The 23624-nt window shown below is 37.5% G+C and overlaps 1 protein-coding gene across 1 annotated transcript; it reads right to left on the reverse strand.

Moving 5' to 3' along the window:
- Window positions 1-2223: 2223 nt before the first annotated feature.
- ccdc73 (coiled-coil domain containing 73) lies at window positions 2224-23298 on the reverse strand. The gene is made up of 21 exons (XM_015009190.2): window positions 23028-23298; window positions 21206-21298; window positions 19935-20075; window positions 17008-17079; window positions 16797-16868; window positions 16673-16708; window positions 16407-16481; window positions 15090-15128; window positions 13124-13259; window positions 11805-11884; window positions 11290-11412; window positions 11130-11189; window positions 10437-10541; window positions 9178-9288; window positions 8928-9068; window positions 7727-7952; window positions 6022-7553; window positions 5533-5614; window positions 5302-5411; window positions 3789-3877; window positions 2224-3446 (listed from the first exon to the last, which is right to left on the reverse strand). The coding sequence occupies exons 2-21, from the start codon at window positions 21248-21250 to the stop codon at window positions 3269-3271; spliced, it is 3453 nt and encodes a 1150-aa protein (XP_014864676.2). The 5' UTR covers window positions 21251-21298; window positions 23028-23298; the 3' UTR covers window positions 2224-3268.
- Between the last annotated feature and the right edge of the window lie 326 nt (window positions 23299-23624).

Raw genomic sequence — 23624 nt, forward strand, 5'->3', positions numbered from 1 at the left:
TTCCTCCCATCTCATGTACAGATTTTCAATAAAATAGAGCACTAAATCAGGGTTAGGTTTAAACTTGTTTTTTTTTTTTTTTGTTACTGTACTTTACTGGCCTCGACACTGTAGACAGAACACATCCCCCTTTCTGTACGTTTGTGTTCTAGCTGTATGAAAGGTAACACTCTACAAAAAAAAGAAAGTGCGTATATATATATATATATATATATATATATATATATATATATATATATATATATATATATATATATATATATATATATATATATATATATATATATATATATATGCGAATTTCTAAATTATGGTAATGTTTCAAAAAAGGTATTTCTTTTAAACCTTCCTGGATGTAAGAACCTGGAAGTTTGAGATACGTTTGCTTTGAGACAATAAAACATTTTCTTAGACATTTTTTGAAAATGTGCACACACTGGCAGATTTTGATAAGAGCTATATAGGCAGTTGCCCAGGGATGCATCAGAAAGGGGGGGAAAGTCAACAAAAATTGCCAGCCAGTAACTAGACGTTTGCTGTCCAGGGCTGTATGTAAACACCAGAGTTCGGATTTTCTAAAGTGGGGTTCAGTAAAGTAGTTGTTGATAGTCAGTATCTTATGTAAAACAGACGTTACTGGAGCATGTGGGAACACAGAGGTTTACTGGCAGGACGGACGCTAACAGCTAAACAGAGAGCTGTATCCCATGAAGCACACTTCAGGTTTCTAGATGTTTTTCATTTCAAAATTCAATACTTTTACACATCAGCTTTACCAAGCTGAATTATATGTTTTGAAATCTGTCCAAGACCTAAAAATAAAACAATACATGATTTGAATTCTTTTAAATGCTTCTAAAATATCATTCTATAATGTAATGTGTCTAATGCACTGTTCTCAAACAGAAGTCCTCAAGGGCCAGTCTCCTGCAAATTTTAGATGCCTCTCTGCTTCCGTACCAATGGCTCCAATGTTAGCTCATTAGCAGAGCTCTGGAGAGCTTGACTGCATGCTAGTGAGGGAGTTTTGCTATTTTCTTCTAGAGTATAGGACAAGAGACACATCTAAAATCTAAAAGTTGCAGGACACTGGCCCTTGAAGATTGGAGTTTGAGATTATTGGTCCAATGCAACTTAAATTTCACAATATGTATGTCTGAATAATAAAATTATTTGGCTCTTTTCAAGGAGTCGAGAAAATGGAAGTCGTGCTGGACATGGGAAAAGGTTTTTCCCGCCTCTAGGGGGTTTATTTTCACTTTAAATGAAACTCTACAACACAGCATGTACTGTGGGATGCATTGATGGAATGTGAATGTCAGCGGTCTCTTTATTTACTCTTCATATAAAACCATGGGCAGTAATTAACAGCAGGTATCCTCCCTATCCAGAGGGTAATTGACCATTTCAAAGCACCTTCATAACCAAAGGGTGTGTACGCCTATGCCATAAAATGAGCCAAGAAACCGAAACTGAGGGGAAAGGCGGCTGTGAGTGTATTAAAATGAAGACCTTTATATTCCACACCTCCCACATCCCCCACCCCTCCGTCCCTTACTCCCAGAAAGGATAAGGGTCAGCAGCAATGGGCTCAGTTGTCAAAACGCTCCAGGTTTCTTTATGAGGTCATTAACATTCAAGCATATTCATTATGAGTAAGTGTGGTTAGACGGATTATGCACAGACTGTGTGCCACCATAAAAATGTTCATTCTTAAAATTACATATATGAGACGACTATTTTTTTTAAAGTATTCAGAGAGAAAATTTGTTTTTTCTTCACGGAGTCAGCAACAGCTTCGGACACTGATTATATGACAATATAATTTTCTAGAGCGGTTTTATTTCTGTTATGAAAGCTTGTTTTAAATATGTTAATTTCATCCTGATCTATTGCGTTTACATATGAACTTCAGCCAAAAATGACTATTTTACCCAACAGCTATTCTTTCTTTCACTGATTAAATGTCTGAATTTTAATCTTTCGACTAAGGCTTTTATCAGTCAAGAGAAGGAAACAAAGTCTTCCACAGCACAATGAAGACAGCTGTCAATCTTTGCAGATAATGTGATAAACTAAATCTGACATTTATCCAAAACATTTTTAAAAGTCAAGACAGAAACTAGTCAGCAAGATTGCCAATAGGCTAACAGTAATTTCTCTCTAAAAATTGTCTCTATACAGTTCTTTCCAAAAGATATGTCAAAAAGTCACATCAGATCATCTGCAGGACAGAAATGATTTAATAACAGAAAAACTTAAATTACTTATTTTTTCAACCGACTGTAACAAAATCCAAGAAAAACGTCTAGAATGCGACAAAGATAAAGAGCAATCATACCAAGGAGAAGCCAGGTGTCTGAGCTTCATGGTCTTTACATTTCACAACACGAACATAAAGTTAATGAGATGCTAATTACAGTGAGCTAATTGGTCTGTATATTCCCTAATTGATTTCTGTTAATTAGGGTTTGTGTATTTGGTGCTAATTGTTACCTCTATGGTTGTGTCTCTTAATTAGCATTAATAGGTGTTACCAGTTGTGTTCCAACATCTAATTTCACTTTTAACAACAACAACTGCACGGATTTAGACCAAAGGTTTAATTTAAAGCTCCTCTGAGGATATGAGGTTAATGTTAATTGCCATGTTAATTAATGTATTAATTGCTCCTAGAATCCTTTTTTTTTTCCTAACAGCACTTTTGTTCCGTAGTGATATGACTGGGCTGTTTGCTTTGAAATATTTCAGGTTTATTCAGAGAAATGTCTTGAGATAAAAAGACATCTCACTGTCTTTTTATACCCTTTTATATCAGGATATTTCCTCTAAAAAGGCATTAGTGGTTCCCACTGCTAACAAAAACACAGCATTATGAACGTTCTTAAATTGTGCAGAGTAAAATGATTCACAAAGTTCTGCTTCAAATTAAATTCAACCTATAAAAACACACAAAACCTTATCCGAACATTAGCTTAAACTTCTAGTTGTATCAATATTGCCTTCCTCCTGAAGCAGTTGCCCAAATCTGACAACAATGAATGAACAGCACAGAGTTCTGTGGATAAAGCAACATTTTACATACTAAAGTTAATGTGTAAAGTTACAAGGCAAAAATGAGTTTATTCATGTATGCTTTAAACTAAAGTTTGATTTTAGAACAAAAAAAAAAGTTTCACTTATTAATATTTAAACCTAAGACACAACAAATGTACCAACTTGTCAAACTTGTTTGGATGTGTAGCACAGAAGGATACATCAGTTTTGTTCAGTTGTCAGTTCGTCGTCTTTTGGACAGTCGAAGCCTCTCGCTGTTGAGAAAATGTTCGATCTTAGAGATCTGAGCTCTGAAAGCAGACTGCTGGGTTTCCCTCTCCTGGGAACAGGACAGATCCCACTCCGACTCCGGCCCTGTAACTGGAGCTGAGCTCTGAGCTTTGCTACACCTGGTATGAAGAGAAATTACAGAGTCACTTACAGTAAACACATTACAGAAAATTTGAGAAAAAAATGTATGTACAGGATACATAGAACCATATTTATTTACAGAGCTTTGAAATCGAATTCCTTCCTCTTGAATTTTTCACATTTGCCCCTTTCCCATCATAAACTTTCATGTATTTTATTGTGCTGCACAGCAACACAAAGTGGTGAATAATTGTGAAGTGGAACTAAAATGATGCAAGGTTTTTACACTATTTTATAAATAAACTGTTACACATCTAAATAGTTAAATAATTTACATTTGGATAAAAACAACTCTGAGAATCTTTCACAAACATACTTACTCCAGGTTGGTCTGCAGTGAACCTCTGCTGCTTGCGTTAGAGGAGAGGGTCAGTGGAAAAGAACTGACGGACAAAGAAAGTGTTTTGTCCTGTGAAAAAGACGACAACAAAACAAACCATAAATCAAACGCTTTTACCTTTTGGCATCTTTTCCTCAAATCATGCCTGTAAGAAGATGCGGTAGTTAGAGGTTTGATTCATTCTCAGAGGAAATGCAACACTAACTCAAACATAGATGTGAATCAAGTATCAAGCAGCAGCAAATGACATGTAAGAGGATCCAAGTGAGAGAGTAGCCAGGCTCAGACTGAACTCTGGTTGATGCTCCCAGCGTTTCGAGTTTGCATGTAAAAAAAAAAAAAAAGACTTTGCTTGTCACTGTTATTTATTAAACTTTTTTTTCCCCCCTCAGTGCTGTATTGACTGCCAGCGCCTGGATTTGATCAAATCGAGAATGACAGAGCAGAGTTGGTGACAAAGGAGAACGAGGGTGAAAAAGAGGAGAACAACGAGCGGGTGGAAAGTGAGTGAGAGACAAATGATGAAGTGAGAGAGGAAGAGGGAAAGTGCAACAGATAAAGATGGAGTAAGTGAGAACGAAGGGGTACCCGAGGATCATTAGCTAGGTTTTCTTCCACAGGTCATTCGTTCTGTCTGTCTGGCTGTTTGAGAATGTCTGTAAGGTCATTTAAGTTCTTTCACTCAACACCTGACTCAGCAGGATCCCCCAAAAAGAAACACTGTCTGAGCATTTCGTCTGGCCTGGGCACATACACAAATTTGCTCCTCTATTTACAGATTGTGAAAAGAAATGTTAAAAAGTCATTTTTGGGTCAGCGGAAGGCTCAGAGTGGAAGAACGAGAAGTACCCTTAAGGCATTTTACATATTTCTAGTTCATATATTCTCCTCCGAGGCTTTTATGTAAAAACGTTGCACATTCCTTTCCTGTTCAACGTCAAATTAATGTCCTTTCCTTTGGACAAGTACCTCTATAGCTTAAGATGAAACATTGCAATGATGATTTATAATACACAGAATATACAATATTTTGTTTTGTTGTTTTAATATAGAAAAGTTTCAATAAAGAAGCACCGAGTGGAAAACTAAGTCCATCCAACGAGTCAGCAGATTCTTGGATCATTTATTGCCGTTATGTCTCCCAGCGGTCTTTTTCTGAATGACTTTGTCAATCCTCCACTCTTTACAGTGTTGTTTTGGTTTACTGATGTTAGCAAGCACTAATATCTGCACCAGAAACTTTATCACTTAACAAGCCAACAGACTCAAAGAATCTTAAGCTTCTTCCTTGGCATTGTCACAACATACCTGTACTATTGGGGATCAGTTAATCAATTGATTTGTTTTGAAGTATATGGGTGTCATTTACTTTAGCGGATTCTGGTTTTTAAAGGCTGATTTTGCATTTTGGCCTTTTTTAATTAAAATGTTGAGTTGCTTTATCTCATTTGCTCCGTTGCGTCTCAGTTGAATCTTCTTTCATAACAATTTACCGTTTCTGCTGGTTCCTCTCTGCAGGTTTCTTCCCTCTGTTGACCCGTCAAAGAGGATGTAGCTCCAGAAACACTGAATAGATCTGATGCTCTCAATATGACCAAGGGGGCTTTAAAAAAAAGACAAGAATGTCAGAAAAAAAATCATTATAGCACAGGGTAAACTATATGCAGTAGATGTACGACAGCGTATCATGAGTCATACAAGGATAAAAGGATTTCAACCATCACCTTTGTTGTGCCTGCCTTCGTTGTACATGGGTATAGTGCCGGGGGAATGTTCTGTGCTATCTGGTCGGGACACATCGGGAACCTGGAAAATCAGAGCTTCATGAACGCCACAGGAACCCCAGGCGTTACATATGTTTTATTTTTCCGCAGCATTTATACTTAATACATTTGAGGAAATCTGTGGTTTCTGTCTTTGTTTCTGTTTCGCTTCATGGCACCTTGTTGGTGGAAAGTGATGCCCTTGTCTAATTTCTAATAAAACCTCTAAAATGTGCTGCTTCGGGTTTCTGTCTGCATGACTGTGCGACTTATTCTCATTTTTAAAGTTAGAATTATTAAACTAAGCTTTCTGAAATTTTTTGGTTGTCACTTGTAAAAAGATTTTGACTAATTGTTATACAATGTAATATCTAGAAAGGTTTTGAACTTGCGTTCTAAAAACTTGCCTTTAGAATACAGATATCTTATTTTTTTTTAACTGCGTTATACCTGGTTTAATTGTAGCAGGCCGGATCCGTCTGACTTTGGTCGTTTCCTCTGAGCTGCCCCCCAGTCAAACAGAGACCTGCAGGGCTTTCTGCTCATCAGGGACAAATCAGAGGAAGCACCAGGTCTCTTCTGGTGAAGCTGCGAACGGTCAAGGTCTGGACATCCATTATTGTCATGACTTGACCGAACAGAGAGATTCAGATCGCCTTTGTCTTGGATTATTCCTTTAAGTCCAGAATCCTTTGGCGTGTTGGTTTTTGTTTCCTCCTGAATGTTTTCCCTTGAAACATCTGGTAGAAGGATAGCCTCCATGGATACATCCTTTAAACAGGATGTTGACGAAGGTGTATGCACAGTTTCACATGCGTTTACGTTTGGCCGAATCTGCTTCCTCTTTTGTGCATCGTCTTCATCATTAGCCACAGCAGACGTCAGCCGCACACTCTCCTTCGCTGAAATTTCCGGTGGTGGTTCTCTCATTAACTCAGACTCGCTACTAACGGGTGCATCGGTATTTTCGTCTGTTTCAATCATATCGGCGTTGACGTGTGGAGAAATACGTCTTCCGGTTTCAGTTTGGTTTGTTTGGCACACCTGCATGTTATGTTCTTGCTTTAACTCGCCAGCAGGATTCGTCTGGGAGGCGCATTCAGCGGGAAAAGCACCCGATGTTTCCCTGGATGGGTTCTCATCTCCTGGAATCTGACAAAGTGAGATCGACTGAGCTTCAGGACATGAAGTCTGATCCGTTGTGGTTAAGATATGTAGCTCATCTTCAGCACTGATGCTGTGTTCATCTGAAGTCACTTTGTGTTCATTTGTGCTGACAGTAAATTCACTGTTTACATTTCCGTCCTTCTCTGTGGTTTTTAGAGAAACACTTTCTGTGTAGTTAAGGGGTTCACAGACGGTTGACGGCAGCTCAGTATCCATGAAGTCATTGACCTGCCCGCCGAGGCTCGCTTCAGTCATATCAGCAGTCGTGAGAGCTGGTATCTGTGTTTCTGGACTTTCTGATGCATGCTTTGCCGACTCTCCTCTCTCTTTCACTCCATCTGTTACTTCTCGCTCACCTCTAGCTCTTGTTTCTGGGTTACTGGTCCTCTCTGTCGCCTTTGCTGACCCTTCACCATCCCTGTGCATGTCTGTACTATCTGCCATTTCAACTGGGGTTGCTCTTTTTTCTGCAGCATTTCTTTCACTTTTCACATTTTCTTGAAGTACTTTTTCCTCCTGCTCTGTATTGTTGGTTACCTTTTTGCTATCCTCCCCTCTCTCATGTATCTTATTCTTTTCTCTTTTGTTCTTTTCATATGTTCCATATTCAAATAACTCTGTAGATCCATTCAGTAAAGTGAACTCAGGGTTTGATGTACCGACACAGGTAGATTTACTCAGCAAACTCTGATCAAGTCCAATTAAGTCCCTTGTACCAGCGGTTTCTGTGGTGTTTTCAGAGTCTTCAGGGATGCTGCTTGTGAAATATGATGACTGTTTAATCATTTCTTGCTGATGAATCATCTCGTCTTGACCTGGGGAGGAAAGGTACAGATGTTGACAAAATATGCTGTTTTAACAGCAGTGTACTCAAAAATCGTTTCATCTTGAACCGATGGCATTTTTGGCCTGAAGATAAATAAATTTAAGGTTCTCAAAATGGAACCAAAAACTATCCTTATCTCCTGTTTATATTCAGAAGGCTGACCTCCATTTGCTCCAGTAGCAGCAAGCTTTGAAGCTGTTCCTGTGTCCTTCAGACAATCCTGGATTTTGGCCTGAGAGGAAGCAGCGCACTGCAGACTGTCAAGGTCAGGCAGCTGAGAGCTGGAGTCTGGACCCTTAGCAGTTTCCTCAGCTCTGAATCTTTCCAAGACTGAGCTGAAAGGACTGAGCTGGGTCGCAACAAGAGGACTCTGACTGTTGTCTTTCATCTGTGAAAGAAAAATAGTCACTTAAATTCAATGAACTGATGAAATAAACTGTTAAAACTTTCAAAACGAACAGGATTTCACACATATAGTTTATTTTAGACAGTTTAATCCTAGAACGGTCAACTTTTAATAGAAATATTGAGAACCTCAAGTTGGCCATGCAGGTCAAACATATTGCAGTGCATTAGATTAACATCAAATACAGTCAAATTTATACAATTAGAAAGACATAAAATTTGCAAATCATTCAAATTGTTTTTTTTAAATAAGATGTTTTCTTATTTTTGCCTGAATTGGAATACCATATTACTTAAGTGAAAACGTGATGATTTGTAGCACTGGATGCATCTGCAGCTAAACATGTTTCTAACATCAACATGTGAAAAGCTCAGCCCTTTTTGTCAACACAGCTAATCTGTCGAGTATTTTTTGGATGAACCAATTAATAATTGGAGAGCAAAAGATGACAAAACTGGTAAATCTGAGACTTTTTGTGTGTAACAGAATTTGAACCATGCAGGTGAAGCAAAAACTACCTGAGGAGTTCTGGTTGGGACACATTTACAAAGAAGTTTTTTTTTTTAATCAATCAATCAAATTTTATTTGTATAGCAAATTTCAGCAGCAAGGCATTTCAAAGTGCTTTACATCATAACAAACACAAAAAATACAAAGTCATGTAACATAGAATCAACAATCAAAACATTACATTAATGCATTATATATATATATATATATATATATATATATATATATATATATATATATATATATACACACATATATTTATTTTATTTTATTTTATTTTGCCAAGTTCTGGCTTAATTACTACTCTGAAAATGTCTGCCTACACTCCCGCTAACAAATGATCAATTACTAAAGTAGTTGACGATTATTTCAATAATCAAATCAATTCATCACGATTAATCTGATTAATTATTTCAGCCTCAGAAGTAGGTAAAGAGCATTGATTACCTGTGGTTTCCCAGCTTGCCGTACTTGTGAGCTGGCCTGCAAAATCAGGTCTGCGCATTTCAGCTCAAGGCCTTCATGAGCTTCTTTCAAGGCTTGAATGTCTGACTGCTCATTCTTAATTTGATTCAGTAATGTTTCTCTCTGTGTGATCACAAAAACAAAGAAAACACAAGATTGAAAAGTTTTTGCTCTGAAAAAAAAAAAACTTAGTCTTTACATCGCCTTCACTAAAGCGTAGTCTCTGTTTTACCTCTTTGTCCCAGCTTGTCTTGGCAGCAGCGTAGCTCTCCATCAGTTCAGCCACTTTGTCTTCCATTGTCTTTCTATTCTCTCGCATCACTTCGCGTTCTTGCTTAAGGGCCTGCCGTAAAATTAATTGCCCATAAGATTTCAATGCAATACTAAATTTTTATGAGTTTATTTAACGCGAACAGAAGGTTTTAAACAGGGCCAAGAGAGAGAGAGAGAAAGAAAGAGATGGCACTGCTTGCTAATACAAATCAGGTTTCTTGTGTCATTTTAATAATGATTTTTAATAAATTAATGAGAGAGAGAATTAAAATGGAGGGAGGTGGGGTGGCACAGAGCAAAGGAAAGAGAACAATAAACTGCAGAGTCATAAATGGAGAAAAACATACTATCATTCAGCTGCGGGGGGGATTTGATTCACAAATGTACATGTTGTGATATACTGCACCATATTCAGCAAATTTATGAGATGGAACAGAGACTGGCATTTATTCATGCCTTTGTACAAGTGTTTTCATAGTAATTTAAACAGATCCTGAAGAATGTTTTCCTTGTGCAGCACTTAAGAAGGTGCAGGGTTTCCAGGAAGGGATGAATTTGATTCAGTCAAAAATAAAAACATACACCTCCAGGCTTCTTATGCAATGCAAAGAAACGACGAGCAAATAGGAGCACGTTTTTTATCTGTGCTGATAACTCTTAAATGTATTTTTTATGTTCAACAAATGCTTGTAACAAGATGATAAATCCTGAATTGTACTAAAAATTTAACGAGTCGTCACTCATTCTGGAAAGTTATATTTTTGTTTTTACTCAATAGCCGTGTACATCCTCTTTTGTTTCATCAGCAAATTGCGACATATTTCAATAGTTAATTCTCTTCTGTTTTTTACATTATTCAGAAACTACATTTTTATTGATTGGATTGACTCTGCTATGTGCATTTTAGACAATCTTGAAAATAATTAGACTCGGAGTACAAAACAATTTTAACTCTCTGAAAGTTGATTGTAATTTGGCGCTCATGCAGCAGACCAGTGATGGAAATAGAAACTTTTCTATTTGCAAGGAACTGGCACGAAGCATCCAACTGTCCAACAAGTTCATCCAACAAGGTGAATCTGCAATTGTCAGGAATCTCTTACAGAGCTCTAAATGTTAAACAGCGTGAGGGAAACACAAGTTTCCCTCACGCTGTTTAACATTTAACTAAATGTTAAAGTTCTAAAAGAAAAACCAGAAAAACTGAAAAAGTCTGACCTTGAACATTTGTGTTTGACTCTCTAGCTCCTGTTCGAGTCTCCTTACGGTCTGTGTCTGACTCAACAACAGCTGCTGGTTGTGCTGCAGGGCCCTCATCAACTTCTAAACATAGATTCACAGAAAAGAATAAGAGCATCTTTGGAACAGTCATTCTTTTCTTGGAAACCAAAGATTTTGTGTGACTCAAGATGAACTATGAAATGCTCCATTTTGTGTTTCATCCTAAGTTCAAACATCCTTTAAGCTATTCAGTCTCAGGGGGTCATAGTCTATTTTTTTTTCCTTTTAACATTCCTTATATGTTAAGAGAAGCCTAAGAGGTCAGCATAAGTAGCAATCTAGTTATTAGTATAGTGAAAACCATTTATTTTTCTTCTCCTACATAGCCAATTTAGTAGATTTTTTAAGCCGTTTTCAGCATTGCTCGACTGTACAGCTTAATGAAATCCACAAAAGTCACTGGCACAGTGACATTACCAAGTTCCTCTATTCCACTCAAGCTTTGCCCTGAATGGTACAAAGAATTTATATTAATACAATAAAGTGCACGTGATAAAACATGAAATTTCAATTTTATACTATTTTATAGGAAATGTGATTCTGTGCATTTTTCCATTAAATTTTCAGAACATTTTACAATTCTTCTAAACAAAAAAAATGAAAAAGGTTGTCATGTTTCTTCTTCCTTACCTGCTTTTCTGCTCGTTCAGCAACATTCTCCTCCCTGAGTTTCTTGTTCATTTCAAACTCCTAAAAAAAAAAAAACATAAATTTGTTCAACTTTCCAAATGCCCAAAGACACTGCTTTGGGACTTATTTAAGATCCCTGTTTTACTGATGCCCATGTTACCACGTGGACTTTTTGTTGCAGCTCCTGAATGTGCTGTTCCCTCCATAAAGGACTCTGGGTCTTCTCATGTCTGACTGAGTTCATCTTTTCCTTTATGAGCTTGTTACTGACTTCCTCCAACTCCTGAGAAAGAATCAGACAAAATGCAAAAATTCAGACTTAAGACTTGTTGCAAAGTCAACATTTCAAAGTAATCAGGTTGGCATCTTTAGGAAAACAGCAGTTGGGTTATAAAAATAAAATGACCTTCAAATTTAAAACGGATTGAATTTATGTAGCACTTTCCCAGTCATTTTGACCACCCAAACCATTTTACACTAGAGCCACATTCACCCATTCGCGCACACATTTATGTGCGCCTATCAATACGCAGATTGATAGGCAACTTGGAAAGTTTTCATGGGAACATCGGCAGGTGACAGGAGGAAGCAGGAATGAAATCTACAACCCTCCGATTGACGACAACTCCCCCCCCACTGAGTCACAGTCAAATGTAATTTGTCTCGTCTTCATACCTTCTTAAGTGAATCAATGATTCCTTCTTGTTTTTCTCTGGCAGAAGTCAACTTGTTATTTATCTTCATGGCCTCATCAACTTTAGGAAGAATACATGTTAGATTGCCATCAAACATGACATAAATATGAAGTCTTACAACACTGAAGTAGGACAAGTAGAAAAGACAATAAAGGTTATCATTTAGTCCAGGAGATTGTAAAAGTACTTCATCGTTTTCCAGATCCTAAGCTGCCTTGTGGGCTTATGTGTATTACAGCCAGAACTAATATCAGAGGACATAACTTGTCCAAACACAAAGATATACCATGAAAGCATGAGCAGGATTTTTAAAGGGCAGGGAACTGATATGATACGTCGGTCTTATCTGGTGTCAGCAGAGAGGGAATTCTTTCTCGGCTTACGTGTGTTAAACATTGCTGCCAAAAAAGAGTGCATTTTTCATTTTTCACAGGTTATCAAAATAACCCCAAAGGGGCATTTAGACAAACCTGACAATGACCTCTGCTTGTAGCTTAAATTGTAAAATAATGATGTAGATTTAGTGCAAAAGATTGAGAGTCAGAAAACTTGTACGCGAACCAATGTGCTGTTGCAATACCACACGAGCCAAACAAAACTCCATCTTCAGTTTGAAGATCATTTTCAGCACTTTATCAAACAGCAGAAGAACGTAGCGGCAACACAGAGACAAGTTCAAGCGCTGAACTTGATCTGATTGTTTAGAGCTAACTTAGCCTGCATTGTACAACCTGATTTATATAACATGTATAATACACATCCCCTGTGTATTAATCATGAAAAATGTTTTAGAAAATGTTTAAAAATATTTATATATTCATATTTACTGTCCTCAAGGGCCTGTGTGCTGCAATTCTTAGATGTCTCCCTGGTCCAACACATTTCAATTAAACTACCTAAATTACCTCTGATGTGCAGTCAAGTTCTCCAGAGTGCTACTACAAGAGTATTTGACTCATATATGTTGATGCAGAGACACATAAAATAGATGCAGGACATTGATCCTAGAGAACTGTGATTACCCACTCCTGGTCTAGAACGATTTCCCTCTAACTTTTCAAAAACGAAAAAGCCCAAGGATTTAGAAAATGTTGGAACTGCCGTTTTAAAAAGCAAAGTAAAGCACACACATTTATAAACTGATACGCAGAATGATAAGCAACTTGAAATGAATTGCATTTTGAGTAGTTTGAAGACCAAACAGTTCAGTAATATAATTTACAGATGTCACTTCAATAAGAATATCGATGCTCTTTTGCATCTATTTTTTTTTTTTTTTTTAATCTAGTCATACATTACCATTCTGCTCCAGTTGGTCATGAGCCTGCTTGACCATAGCGCATTGTTTGGAAAGAGCACTGAATCTTTTCTCCACCTCTGCCAGCTGCTTCAGGTGGCTGTCCTTTGTGCGACTCTGCAGGGCTAGCTTCTGTTCCTGTGGAGGAGTCGCAGTTACAATGAACCAGAGAGGGGAAAAAACGTTTCAATGCGGAGACATAATCGGCAACAGCAGGTTAATCACTGAAAACACTGGAAGCTGCTTTCTGATAAAACTATGCACCAAATAAAATAGTGGTAAAGATGTATTTTTATTCATCTTTATTCGAGAGTTTATTCTTCCCATTACTATTCTTTTATTCTTGTTTTTGCTATCCGGGTCATAAGGAAAGATGGAAACCTGACACACGGTATTTGAATGAAATTTCAGCATCACACCTGTGATCTAAACAGCTTCCAAAGACATTCACTATGACTACAGGATTACAGTGATAGGCTTATTTGACATTCCAGTTAAATGTATGTCTTCATTGTTGCTTTAAGAGAGTGGAGGATCTGGCAGGCAACAAGTCATCCACGTCAAAAGGTGAAGATCAGTTCACACAATTCAGCAAACAAATCAACTATGCACCCACATCAAAGCATGCTAAAGACCTGAACAGTGCTGCAGTGCATGCTTCATTGCCAAAGACATGATTTCATTAAACCTGTGATCCTGAAGCTGATGAAGGCAGCGGTTCCACTTTACTAAATGCCATCAAGAAAATTCTTCACAAATAACGAAATCCCCAAGATGTACTCGGAGGTCAAAGCTCGTGTGCAGAAGCAAGGGGCGGAAGGGAGTGTAGTTTTCCGCAACAGCTGATTTGTGGACTAGCAGTGGTGGCGGTGGAGAACCATACATTAGCCTCACAGCGCGTTTCCTCTCTCTGGAGAGGGAACTGAAGTCCTTCACTTAAGTATCTGCTCTGCCTCCTCAAACCCTCAGTCGGTTGTGACAGATGGCTGCTTGTACTTTATTCCTGTTAAAGGGGAGTTTTTTTCTCCTCGCTGTCTCTACACGTTTGCTGTAAAGTCGGTGAATTTGACGCGAGTCCTTGTCTACTGCCGCTACGTTGTCCAGGAGAGTGAATGCTGCAAGTCAAGGGTGCAACCAGTCGGGCTTCCTTAGACAGAAATTTTTTTTAAACTACTTTGAATAATTAACTGGGATTACTGCCCTGTTTGATAACTAGGATCAACCGGAATTGAAATTGTATTTTTGCAAATTTCCTCAAAATGACATTATTGTGAAAAGGCGCTATATAAATAAACTAAAATGAACTTAACTAATTTTAGAATCATTTCAGTTTTTCGTCAGTTTCTGTTATTACCTTCTTCTAGGCCGTAACAAAAGTGCTCACAGAAAAAGCGTGTGTCTGTGGAAAAAAGTATTGTTAAAGGCAGGCATGAAGAAACGTGGAAAACTTGTCCTGAATTCTGTCAGACAGAGACACACAGATTACAACAGAAGAAGAAGCAGTCAAATATTTAAGATGACCCCTGTTTAATGGAGCTAGTGGCCGAGTGTTTCAGAAGCATGAAAGAATCAACTCTGCTCATGCTTCGCGGCACTTTATTGCTCTTCAAACTGCTGCTATAGTTTGATTGTCTATATCAAGCTGATTTTTTTCCCACCTTCCTCATTTTACCTCCCTTCACTTTCATCCCTCTCTCCAATCAACCAGCTCTCCTGAACTCCCTCTGAATCTGCTGCCAAGAAGGTTAAACTGAGCGAAGACCAGTTATAAAATATTTTAATAGAGATATTTCCTCTGCTGTGGTGGCAGTTCAAAGAGTCACACACTCCCAGTCTGTTACTTGTGATGAGCTCTTCCCTCTCAACCAGTGCCTCCTTAGCGACAGTCCCTCATTTTCCTCGTTTAATTCTCCTCCCTCCTAAGAATTACCTGTCAACAGATTGTATAAATGGAGGATCCCTCCTTACCAGCTCACTCGATTTCTTCTCCAAGTTGTATTTCAGCAACTGTGAAAAAAAAAGAAGAGAGAGTGCATTAAATGACACTTTCTTTTTTCTTTTAAACCAAAAAGTAAGGATGACACGATTTTACAGAATAATTTTTCAGAGTAACACAAGGGAAAAAGAAACTAGTTAAATTGCTTTTGTGACAAATATTCTCCAGTGTCGAATAAAGCTGAATTAAGTCTTAGGCTTATTTATTTCCAAAAGACAAAACAAACACCCCAAAAAAATACAATAATTTTAATTTGGAGGTTTAAAGTGAGACAGGAATGTATGAGACAAGAATCAAATCACTAGGCCTCAGAAATTGTTAATATCCAGTTTCATCCTTCCTCAGTGTTTAGTTTAGTTAAGGCATTAAAACTACTTGAAGAATTTCAGGAAACCTCAGAAGCGGAGTTTAAACATTGCTTTTTTTTTTTTTTTTCCCTCAACCCGGCACGCTCATGTGAAAGTACAAAACGAGCTGAGCGTTATGGGAGGCATGGTGGATTAATGCATCGCAGTTACACGTCGATTCACAGGAACTTTAAATGACCACCTGGTGAATTTCTATAGAATTAAGACTTCAGAGTGCATCTTTATACTGATGCTGGGCTGCAGGAGAGATTCATCCTAACTGTAGATTTTATCTGTACTGATGTTTTTACCCCAGTGAAAGTACTGCTGACTCAGTGCTCTTGTCCCCATTTTTTTTTTAATGTTTACATTTTTAAACCCTTTTAAATCTGCACCAGTGTCAGTTTGAAATTAGTTTAAAATTTGACTATGAATAAAATAAAAACAACGCTAATTTCGATTAAACTGAAACACTCACACGTGGTAAAGTTACATCATGTTTAAAGCACCTTCATTCCCGATTGTTACTCATGTGAAAATGTCTTAAATTAAAGAAATGTATCACACCAAGGCGCACTAATGAACTTCATTTAAACCAAACACCACCTGCACTGTCTCCCAGATGGAATATCAAAAGCAGACTCTATTGTCTATGTAACAAAGCTGGGTTGTTAAAGCGCAGCCGGCCATGTGGACAGCGGTATATCACCTCTGTGTTGTCAAGCCTGCAGACAAACTGCCCTCAAGTCAGACCTTTGTCCTTGACTCTGATCAAGCATGACTTTTTTTTTTTTTAATCTACCGTACTTGTCCTGTTGAGTGCCTTGATATGAATATGTTTTATTAATTTATAAATAAAGGGGGAAACGGAAACATAAAGGCTTTTGCTTTTAGAAGGAAAACGGAGAAAAAGAAGAGACTGAATGTTGAACTTCTCAATACCTGCAATGACTTCAGCTCTTCCTTTAAATTGTTAATCTCCTTGTCCTTTAACTCTGCACTGACCTGGTATTTCCCCTGAAATGTGATATTATTATTGTGAGTGTCAAAAACAGCAATAAATACCAAAGCACGGCATGGAAGAATCCCCTCCAAGGGCCAAGACTTTGTGCCTGACACAAGTGAATTTACTACTCCACTTTAGCATTAACTGAATGAAATGCACTTTTCTCCCAAAATGTTTCAGAGAAGAAATAAGCTCGTCATACCTTCTCCTCCTCAGTGTGTTGTAATTTGACTTGAAACTACAAGGAGGAAGATAAATTATATTTAGGATTTATGAATTAATACTGTGATTAAAAAGCTTTGTTCGGATTTTAAAATAAAACACACCCTTTTTTTCACAGAGTCGAGTGAGTCGGTGTGCTGCTTTGACATGGTTTCTATTTTATGTTGAAGGGATTCCTGTTGCACAACGAAAAAAAAAAAAGGACTGGAGTTTCATTCATAAATCATTCATGGATCATTACATATCATTCAAGATGTACAACTGAGTTGTTCTAAAAGCCGACTGTGCAAAGAGGTTTGTTACTGTAAGCTGTACCTTTTCCCACTCCAGCTCCTGTTTCTCCAGCGCAAGCTTACTGATCTCATCCTCAAAGCGCGTCTCTGCATCCTAAAACATGACAAGTGATAATCTCACTAAAACTGACACAGAGAAAACGTGTTTAGAAAAACAAATGTCCTAGGCTCAAGATATTTTCTCCACAAAAAAGAAAGAAAATGAGGAAACTTCATTACATCTCTGATGTCACATTACTTACCGACCTCTGGTTAGTTTGTCCAATTTAATGGATTGCACTTTGAATGTGACAAGAAATAGTGGCCAAAATCCCTAAACAAAGCCCAAATGTAATCTCAGACAGACTTAAAGTTTTGTCACTTAAAAGCTGAAAGGTTAGCTTTAAGTCAGCAGTATCCAAACCTTTTCATCCTGAGGGCCGAAACTGGAAAATCTAAACTAGTCACAGGCCACAAAATTCATTAAATTTAATAAAGACAATGAGACTGACGTTCATTGTCTTTATTAAGGCTGAATTTCGACAACACATACACGTTAAAGTACTGTCAAAGTCTAGCTAAAAATGCTATTGTAATCATATTATTCAGCAATAGCAACACATCTTTTCCCCACATTGTGCAGCGCTAATGTGGGAAACGGGTGTTTTTATATTTACTGTTTTGGTGCTGCTGATATTCCAGCATAAGTAATATCCAATACAGAGGCTCTGAACATGACATGCACTCATCACTGGCATCCACATATCCACTGTGCAGCTTGCAGCAGTCATTCACACTATGAACTCTGAACGGTTCACAGAGCCACATAGGACAAAGAACCAAGCACATACAAACACGCAGACCTAAGAACAATTTATTGAAACCAATTAACCTAACAGTCATGTTTTTGGACTGCGGGAAGAAGCCGCAGTACCTGGAGAGAAGAGAAGAACATGCAAACTCCATGCAGAAAGACCCCAGGCCAGGATTTGAAACTAACTGCACCATCATGCAGCACTCAAAGGCATACGTGTTAATATTAGGCTTTAAATGAGCAAGAATTGGGTGCGTAAATTTGAATTTGCTGTGTTTTTTTATTCATCCATGCATTAAAAAAAAAACCCCACTAACTGTTTCCCCTCTTACCATTAAAGGAAGGATATTATGATACTCATGCCCCCTAAAAACGGTATAAAAACTTCACACTGGCTCTGTAGATAAGAGCATCTCAAATGGAAACACTTTCTAAACCAGATCACCGGTTAGTAAATTTAAATGGGGATTAACACTCGGTGACTGCAGTCCAAGCAAAGTGTAAAATAAATAAACGCGTTCTCTCCCATTCTTTGGGTTAATAACTCTGGAGTTGAGCCACAACTGCAAACTGCTTTAAGTTTCTCTGGTTCAGCCCACCGTATCTTTTTGTAGAAGCCCCCTGTGAGAGCGGAGCATTAAAGGGGAGGTTATATTTGTGGAACGCCATCCCTATCCTCCCTCTTCCTTAGGAGAAGGCAGGTAAAAGTCAACAGCTCTCTCTGTGTATGCAGTACTTTTTATGAGCATGTGGGAGCTGGTTGGCTCTGTGAATTTATTTTATAAGTTCCTATTAAAGTATGCTACCAGCGTGGCACTGCATTAAAAAAAAAAAACAATAAGAAAGCATAGAATATAAAGCTGATATTTTTTGGGGGGCTGGGGAATAATTACAGCGAGAGGGTGTTTAAAAAAATAAGGCTGTAAAAACAAACTGAAAGGTTTTATTAAGCTTTGGAAACCTCATGATTCAAATTGTGATCTTTAAATATTTTTTATTTTCCCAAATGACATCATGTATATTAAATTTATTCCTTCTGCTTAGGTTTTATTCAAAGAGAAAATCTTAAGAGCAGTTGACACCAACTGTACAAAAGTCAACACCAATGTCCATCTACATCATGATCTGCTTTATGAATCTTTTTTTGTTGTTGTTATTTAATTGCTGTTACGAATGGTAGGTTTTAAGTAGGCAATAAAACCGTCAAAGCTATTGTATAAATTTGCATGGGAGCTTAAAAATGTGATAAATTTAAAGTTCAGTTGAAAGTAATTACAAAATTTATCCTTAAATTCCCCAGGATCACAGCATGGTTTTCATTTTAATCCAAATTTTCTGAAAAAAAAAAAAAAAAAAAAAAAAAAAAATCTAAACAATTTATTGTTGTCACAAACGGCCACCATTGAAATCAAATCCACAATGTTTTTATTTTTTTTTTTTTCAAATTTGAAGCAGTGAGAGAGCAGTGTGCTGCACTCAGAAACTCCCTGGAATTTGACCTGCTCAGGAATGTCCAGCAGTGTTGTGTCACCCTCTTGATTCCTAACCCCTCCGCTCCGAACAGCACCACTGCAAAGTGTTGTTTCGCCTGAGGATGATGAGATGCGATAATGTTTTTGTCAGAGTTAACAGGACAATAACAATAAAATCCAAATGGCAACATTTTTGCTCCTTTAAGCTTTAAGTACTCTCATGTTGAAAGTGCTTGCCAAAGGGGCAGCGGGAAGATTTATTTATGTTTCAAACAAGCAAGTTTACTCTATACTCAGTTGTCACAAGGGCTAAATGGCTTGTGTGACCCCAATCCTGTTTTCAAATGTATGTAACCCAGCTGGGCTCGTCCTTGATAGCCGGAAGCACTTGCTTGAGCAATAATATGAAACCACTTTCCTCAATATCTTAATGAAATCTCACAGCTATGATAGGCAAACAGCACACCACAGGCGTCGCACTATCATTCATCAATAGGAATTTTAACTGTAGAATTAAAAGAATCAGGGCAAAGAGGAGTGTCCTTGCTTTATTGCAATTACATAAGACATCTATCATTATCCATCAGGCTTGTCGCAGATTGTTATGTAGTGAAAAGTAGTTGACCAATGAGATTTCAAACTTTTCTCCTAGTAGGTCAGTAAAAGGTTCAGTGACTACATTACCCTTCGAATGTGCAGCTCTTCGACGACGTCCTGGAGGCCAGTTTTAAACTCCAACAGCTGGAGTAAAATGGGTGCGCCGCTTTCTGTCTGGCCGTGAGAGCTGGACAGAAAAAGCTTCTGTTCCAATGCAGGGTCTTCAACCTGCATCAGAAAAACAAATACAGTTTTATGGTCAGAAATATTCACTACAATGGTGAACAGCTCTCCTGCTTTTTGAAGCTCATCCTTACAGAGCTGCAAAAAAAAAAAAAAAAACTGATAAAGTGTATTGTAGCACACTGAAAGTTAGATGGAAGGAAAAGTGTTGTGACTATTTCAAAGGTAGAGGGAATCACAGGGTGTGGACTTGAGATGGAGTGAAATCTTGAAAAGCAACAACAAAGACACATTCAGGATATTTGAAACAATGTCCTGAATATACTCCTGGTGCTGGGCTAAGGACTGTTGCTGAGTGGTTCAGAGTACTGCAGTGATGCTTTTCCTTTGGAAATCAAGTTCTTGGAATATGGAAGAAGACTGGATAACCTCAAAACCCAAGTCGCTTCAGGTCCAGGCCACTTCATCTGCTCATGACATATGAAATGGCACAATGTGATGCAGTCGTTTTTTTTTTTTATTTTGTCTGATCGATCAATATGTCAGTCAGTCAAGATTGATTGACTTTATTGTCTGTCCTAAAGGTGGCAGGGTTTAACAGGGCTCCATATTAAAAACACATACATCCAAGATTAAAAAAAAAACACAAGTCAAGTGACAATATTATTCACATTCATACAAAAAATAATAATAATTAAAACAATTCTACAAAGACAATGTAGTGGCCTTGTTTGGTAAGGTTACTGCAGAAAGGACAAATAATATAACACGTTAAGGTTTATGGGAGGGGTCCTCTCGTCTTGAGGGCCAGTGTCCTACAACTTTTAGATGCGTCTCTAATCCAGCACACCTGAATCAAATGGCTGCATTACCTCCTCAGCATGCAGTCAAGTTCTCCAGATCTCTGCTAATGATCTCATTATTTTATTCAGGTGTGTTGAAGCAGGGACACATCTAAAATCAGTCCTGGAGGTCTGGATTTGAAGATCCCCTGCTTAAAGAAAACCATTAAAAAAAAACTTGAAAATAGTGCAAAGAAATGTAAATAGAAACAGATTCCAGAGAATAAACATCATAATTGTAGCAGTGATTAAAAAACTAGTATTTTTTCTTATCTTTTTCTGAATTGGGAAAGAAAACAATTATGATATTTATCTTGAAAAGAGGTGACTTACAGCAGAAAAGGAGAGGGCTGTCTCAGACTCTGCTTTAGAATCCATTGAGAGTTGCTTCAGGGCAGGCAAATATCCCTCCGGGTCACTTTCTGCCTGTTAGCCGAGATTAAAAAACATTTTGCTGAAAAAGGTTAATAGAATAGGCATTTTAATAAGCACTAGCACTCTCCTTTTTAACACAGTAGTTTATAATTACTCCCTGATCTGTAATTTTTACTGCTAAATGATTTTTGTGGGAATAATAGCGTGACACATTATTGCCTCATAATGCTCATTGGTCACTATAATCTAACGTAATGTCTTTGAAATGACCATTAAAGGCTTCTTTCTTTGTTTTACACCACTTCCACTCCAGTGAGGAGATAACATCCTGATTTGTCGTCTAGGTTAAAATGAACCTACCCATTGACACTAATAGGGGTCAGAGTAATAACACTGGATCGACAAATTGCACTGTCAATGCTTTTTAAATTATCTAGGTTATTTAATTCAACCTGTGCACCGGTCCTCTGCAACTACTTCCATCACCTGCGAATTCACAAAACAATGAGTGACACAAACAAACACTCTTTACACACACAGACACACACCAAGTGGAAAAAAAATAATATTTAAGTGGGAGGTCTCCACTAACCACTGGTTTCTTAATAGAACAGACCTTTTTTTCCCCTCACATTTAACCTTTGCCAGTATCAATTGTGCTGCGGAATTAAATGATCCCTGATAGAACTGGATACTATCATAAAAAGACACTGTGACCCTAGGCTAAGGAGTGACTTTGAAAGGGATGGTGTGAAATGTTTCTGATGTGCACGGCGCGCACATGAATGGGTTTGTTAGCGTGACCACTCGAGTAAGAAACAATGTCTTTATTTGCTTTTCTGTGATTCACTTGAGCAGGTATTAACCAATTTCTACCAAGCCATAAAGACATATCAAAGGAAGTTCCAGTCATTAAACTGGAACATTTCTACAAAGAAACATAATGTTTAAAACAAAACCTTGAAGTGACTTTTGCTTCCAACTCCTCTGTGCTCCAGCAAGATAAAGACTCTTTGATACAATAATACCATAAAATCAGACCACAAAAAACAACAATAACAGTAATCCAATAATGCAACACTGTACAACCTAGTTGTCTTTCCTCAAATAATAATAAAATGGATAACAATGCAATACTATTTGTATTTTTTAAACAATATTTGGTGTAAAGGTCTAGATCAGGGGTCTACAATTCCAGACCTAAAGGGCTGGTGTCCTACAACTTTTAGACGTGTCTCTGAGATCTCAAAACAAATCTCAGGAGACGCATCTAAAATCTACATGACACCAATCCTCGAGGCCTGGATTTGAGGATCCCTGGTCTTCTTATTCTTGTATTTTTACAGCGTTTGGCAAACAACTTAATGTGAAGGATCCCTGGTCTAGATAATTTGAGTCTTATGCTGCATCCTAGTTATACTCAGAACTGGGAAATTTTGATTTACCCAACTAGTCCAGGTACAACTTGTAAGTTCAACTTTACATTTCACTAAGGCCGCACTTCGCATCAACCATAATAAGATGTGACAGAAACGTGTTTATTTTACAAGAGTGTGTCTAAAGTCAATGTTACATCAAGAGCCAGCAACCTTAAAATCCTTAAAATTTTCCTCCTGGTCAAACTACAGTTACTTTGAGTCATTTATATAACGCTGACGTACTGAAATTACGGCTAATTTTCTCTTAATAGAAACAGTGAGTCAGAGTTACCCAAACTGTTGATAACGTCACGAACCAGAGTACATTAGGTAAAAATATCGATGTTTTTTTTTTTTTTTACCTTAAACAGTTTCCGTTATCACATTGATATACAGAAACACCAGAGGCTAATATAGCTAAAACGGGATTTTAGCCACTCACGGTGTTCTTCCAGTTTGTTACCTATCAATGGCATTCCCTCGATTAATGCGCATGCGTACCGCTGCAATATTGCGCGTGGAGCTGTTTCAACATTAAATGTAACCAACCATTCTGTAATAATTTTTTTACAAATAAAGATAATGAAAAATTGACATTTATAATTTATTAGATTACAAAATTACATATTTAAAACCTTGTGCGTGTTTATTTCCAGTTTAAAATATTTTTATTTTCAAAATGTACTTTTAATCTACGTGTGTCATACTTTACCTTTAATATATGTTCTTGAAAAATTTTTTTTTAGTTTTTCAAATTTCCGTCCTTTATCTTGCGAAGACACATCGAGAGAAATAGCAGTGACATAAACAACATAATTTAATACATGACAGTAATTGCTTTTAAAGTTTTATTTGTTCTGTTTGTGAAATATTGACAGGCATTTTACATGTGATACAGTATGATTAAAAAAATACAAAAAGAAATATAGAGTAAATGCGACTTTTCCAAATAATTGTAC

Source organism: Poecilia mexicana, unplaced genomic scaffold (genome assembly GCF_051168715.1).
Source record: "Poecilia mexicana isolate PSO_F unplaced genomic scaffold, ASM5116871v1 scaffold_6, whole genome shotgun sequence".
NCBI lineage: Eukaryota > Metazoa > Chordata > Actinopteri > Cyprinodontiformes > Poeciliidae > Poecilia > Poecilia mexicana.

Bases quoted from the DNA above. Each gene is read 5' to 3' on its own strand.
- ccdc73 (XM_015009190.2), bottom strand. From the start codon at position 21,250: ATGGATTCTAAAGCAGAGTCTGAGACAGCCCTCTCCTTTTCTGCT. The intron at 7,554-7,726 runs GTCAGCCTTCTG...TTTCCTCCCCAG, and splicing joins TGCTACTGGAGCAAATGGAG to GTCAAGACGAGATGATTCAT. The intron at 5,412-5,532 runs GTGATGGTTGAA...TTTTTTTTAAAG, and splicing joins CGAAGGCAGGCACAACAAAG to CCCCCTTGGTCATATTGAGA.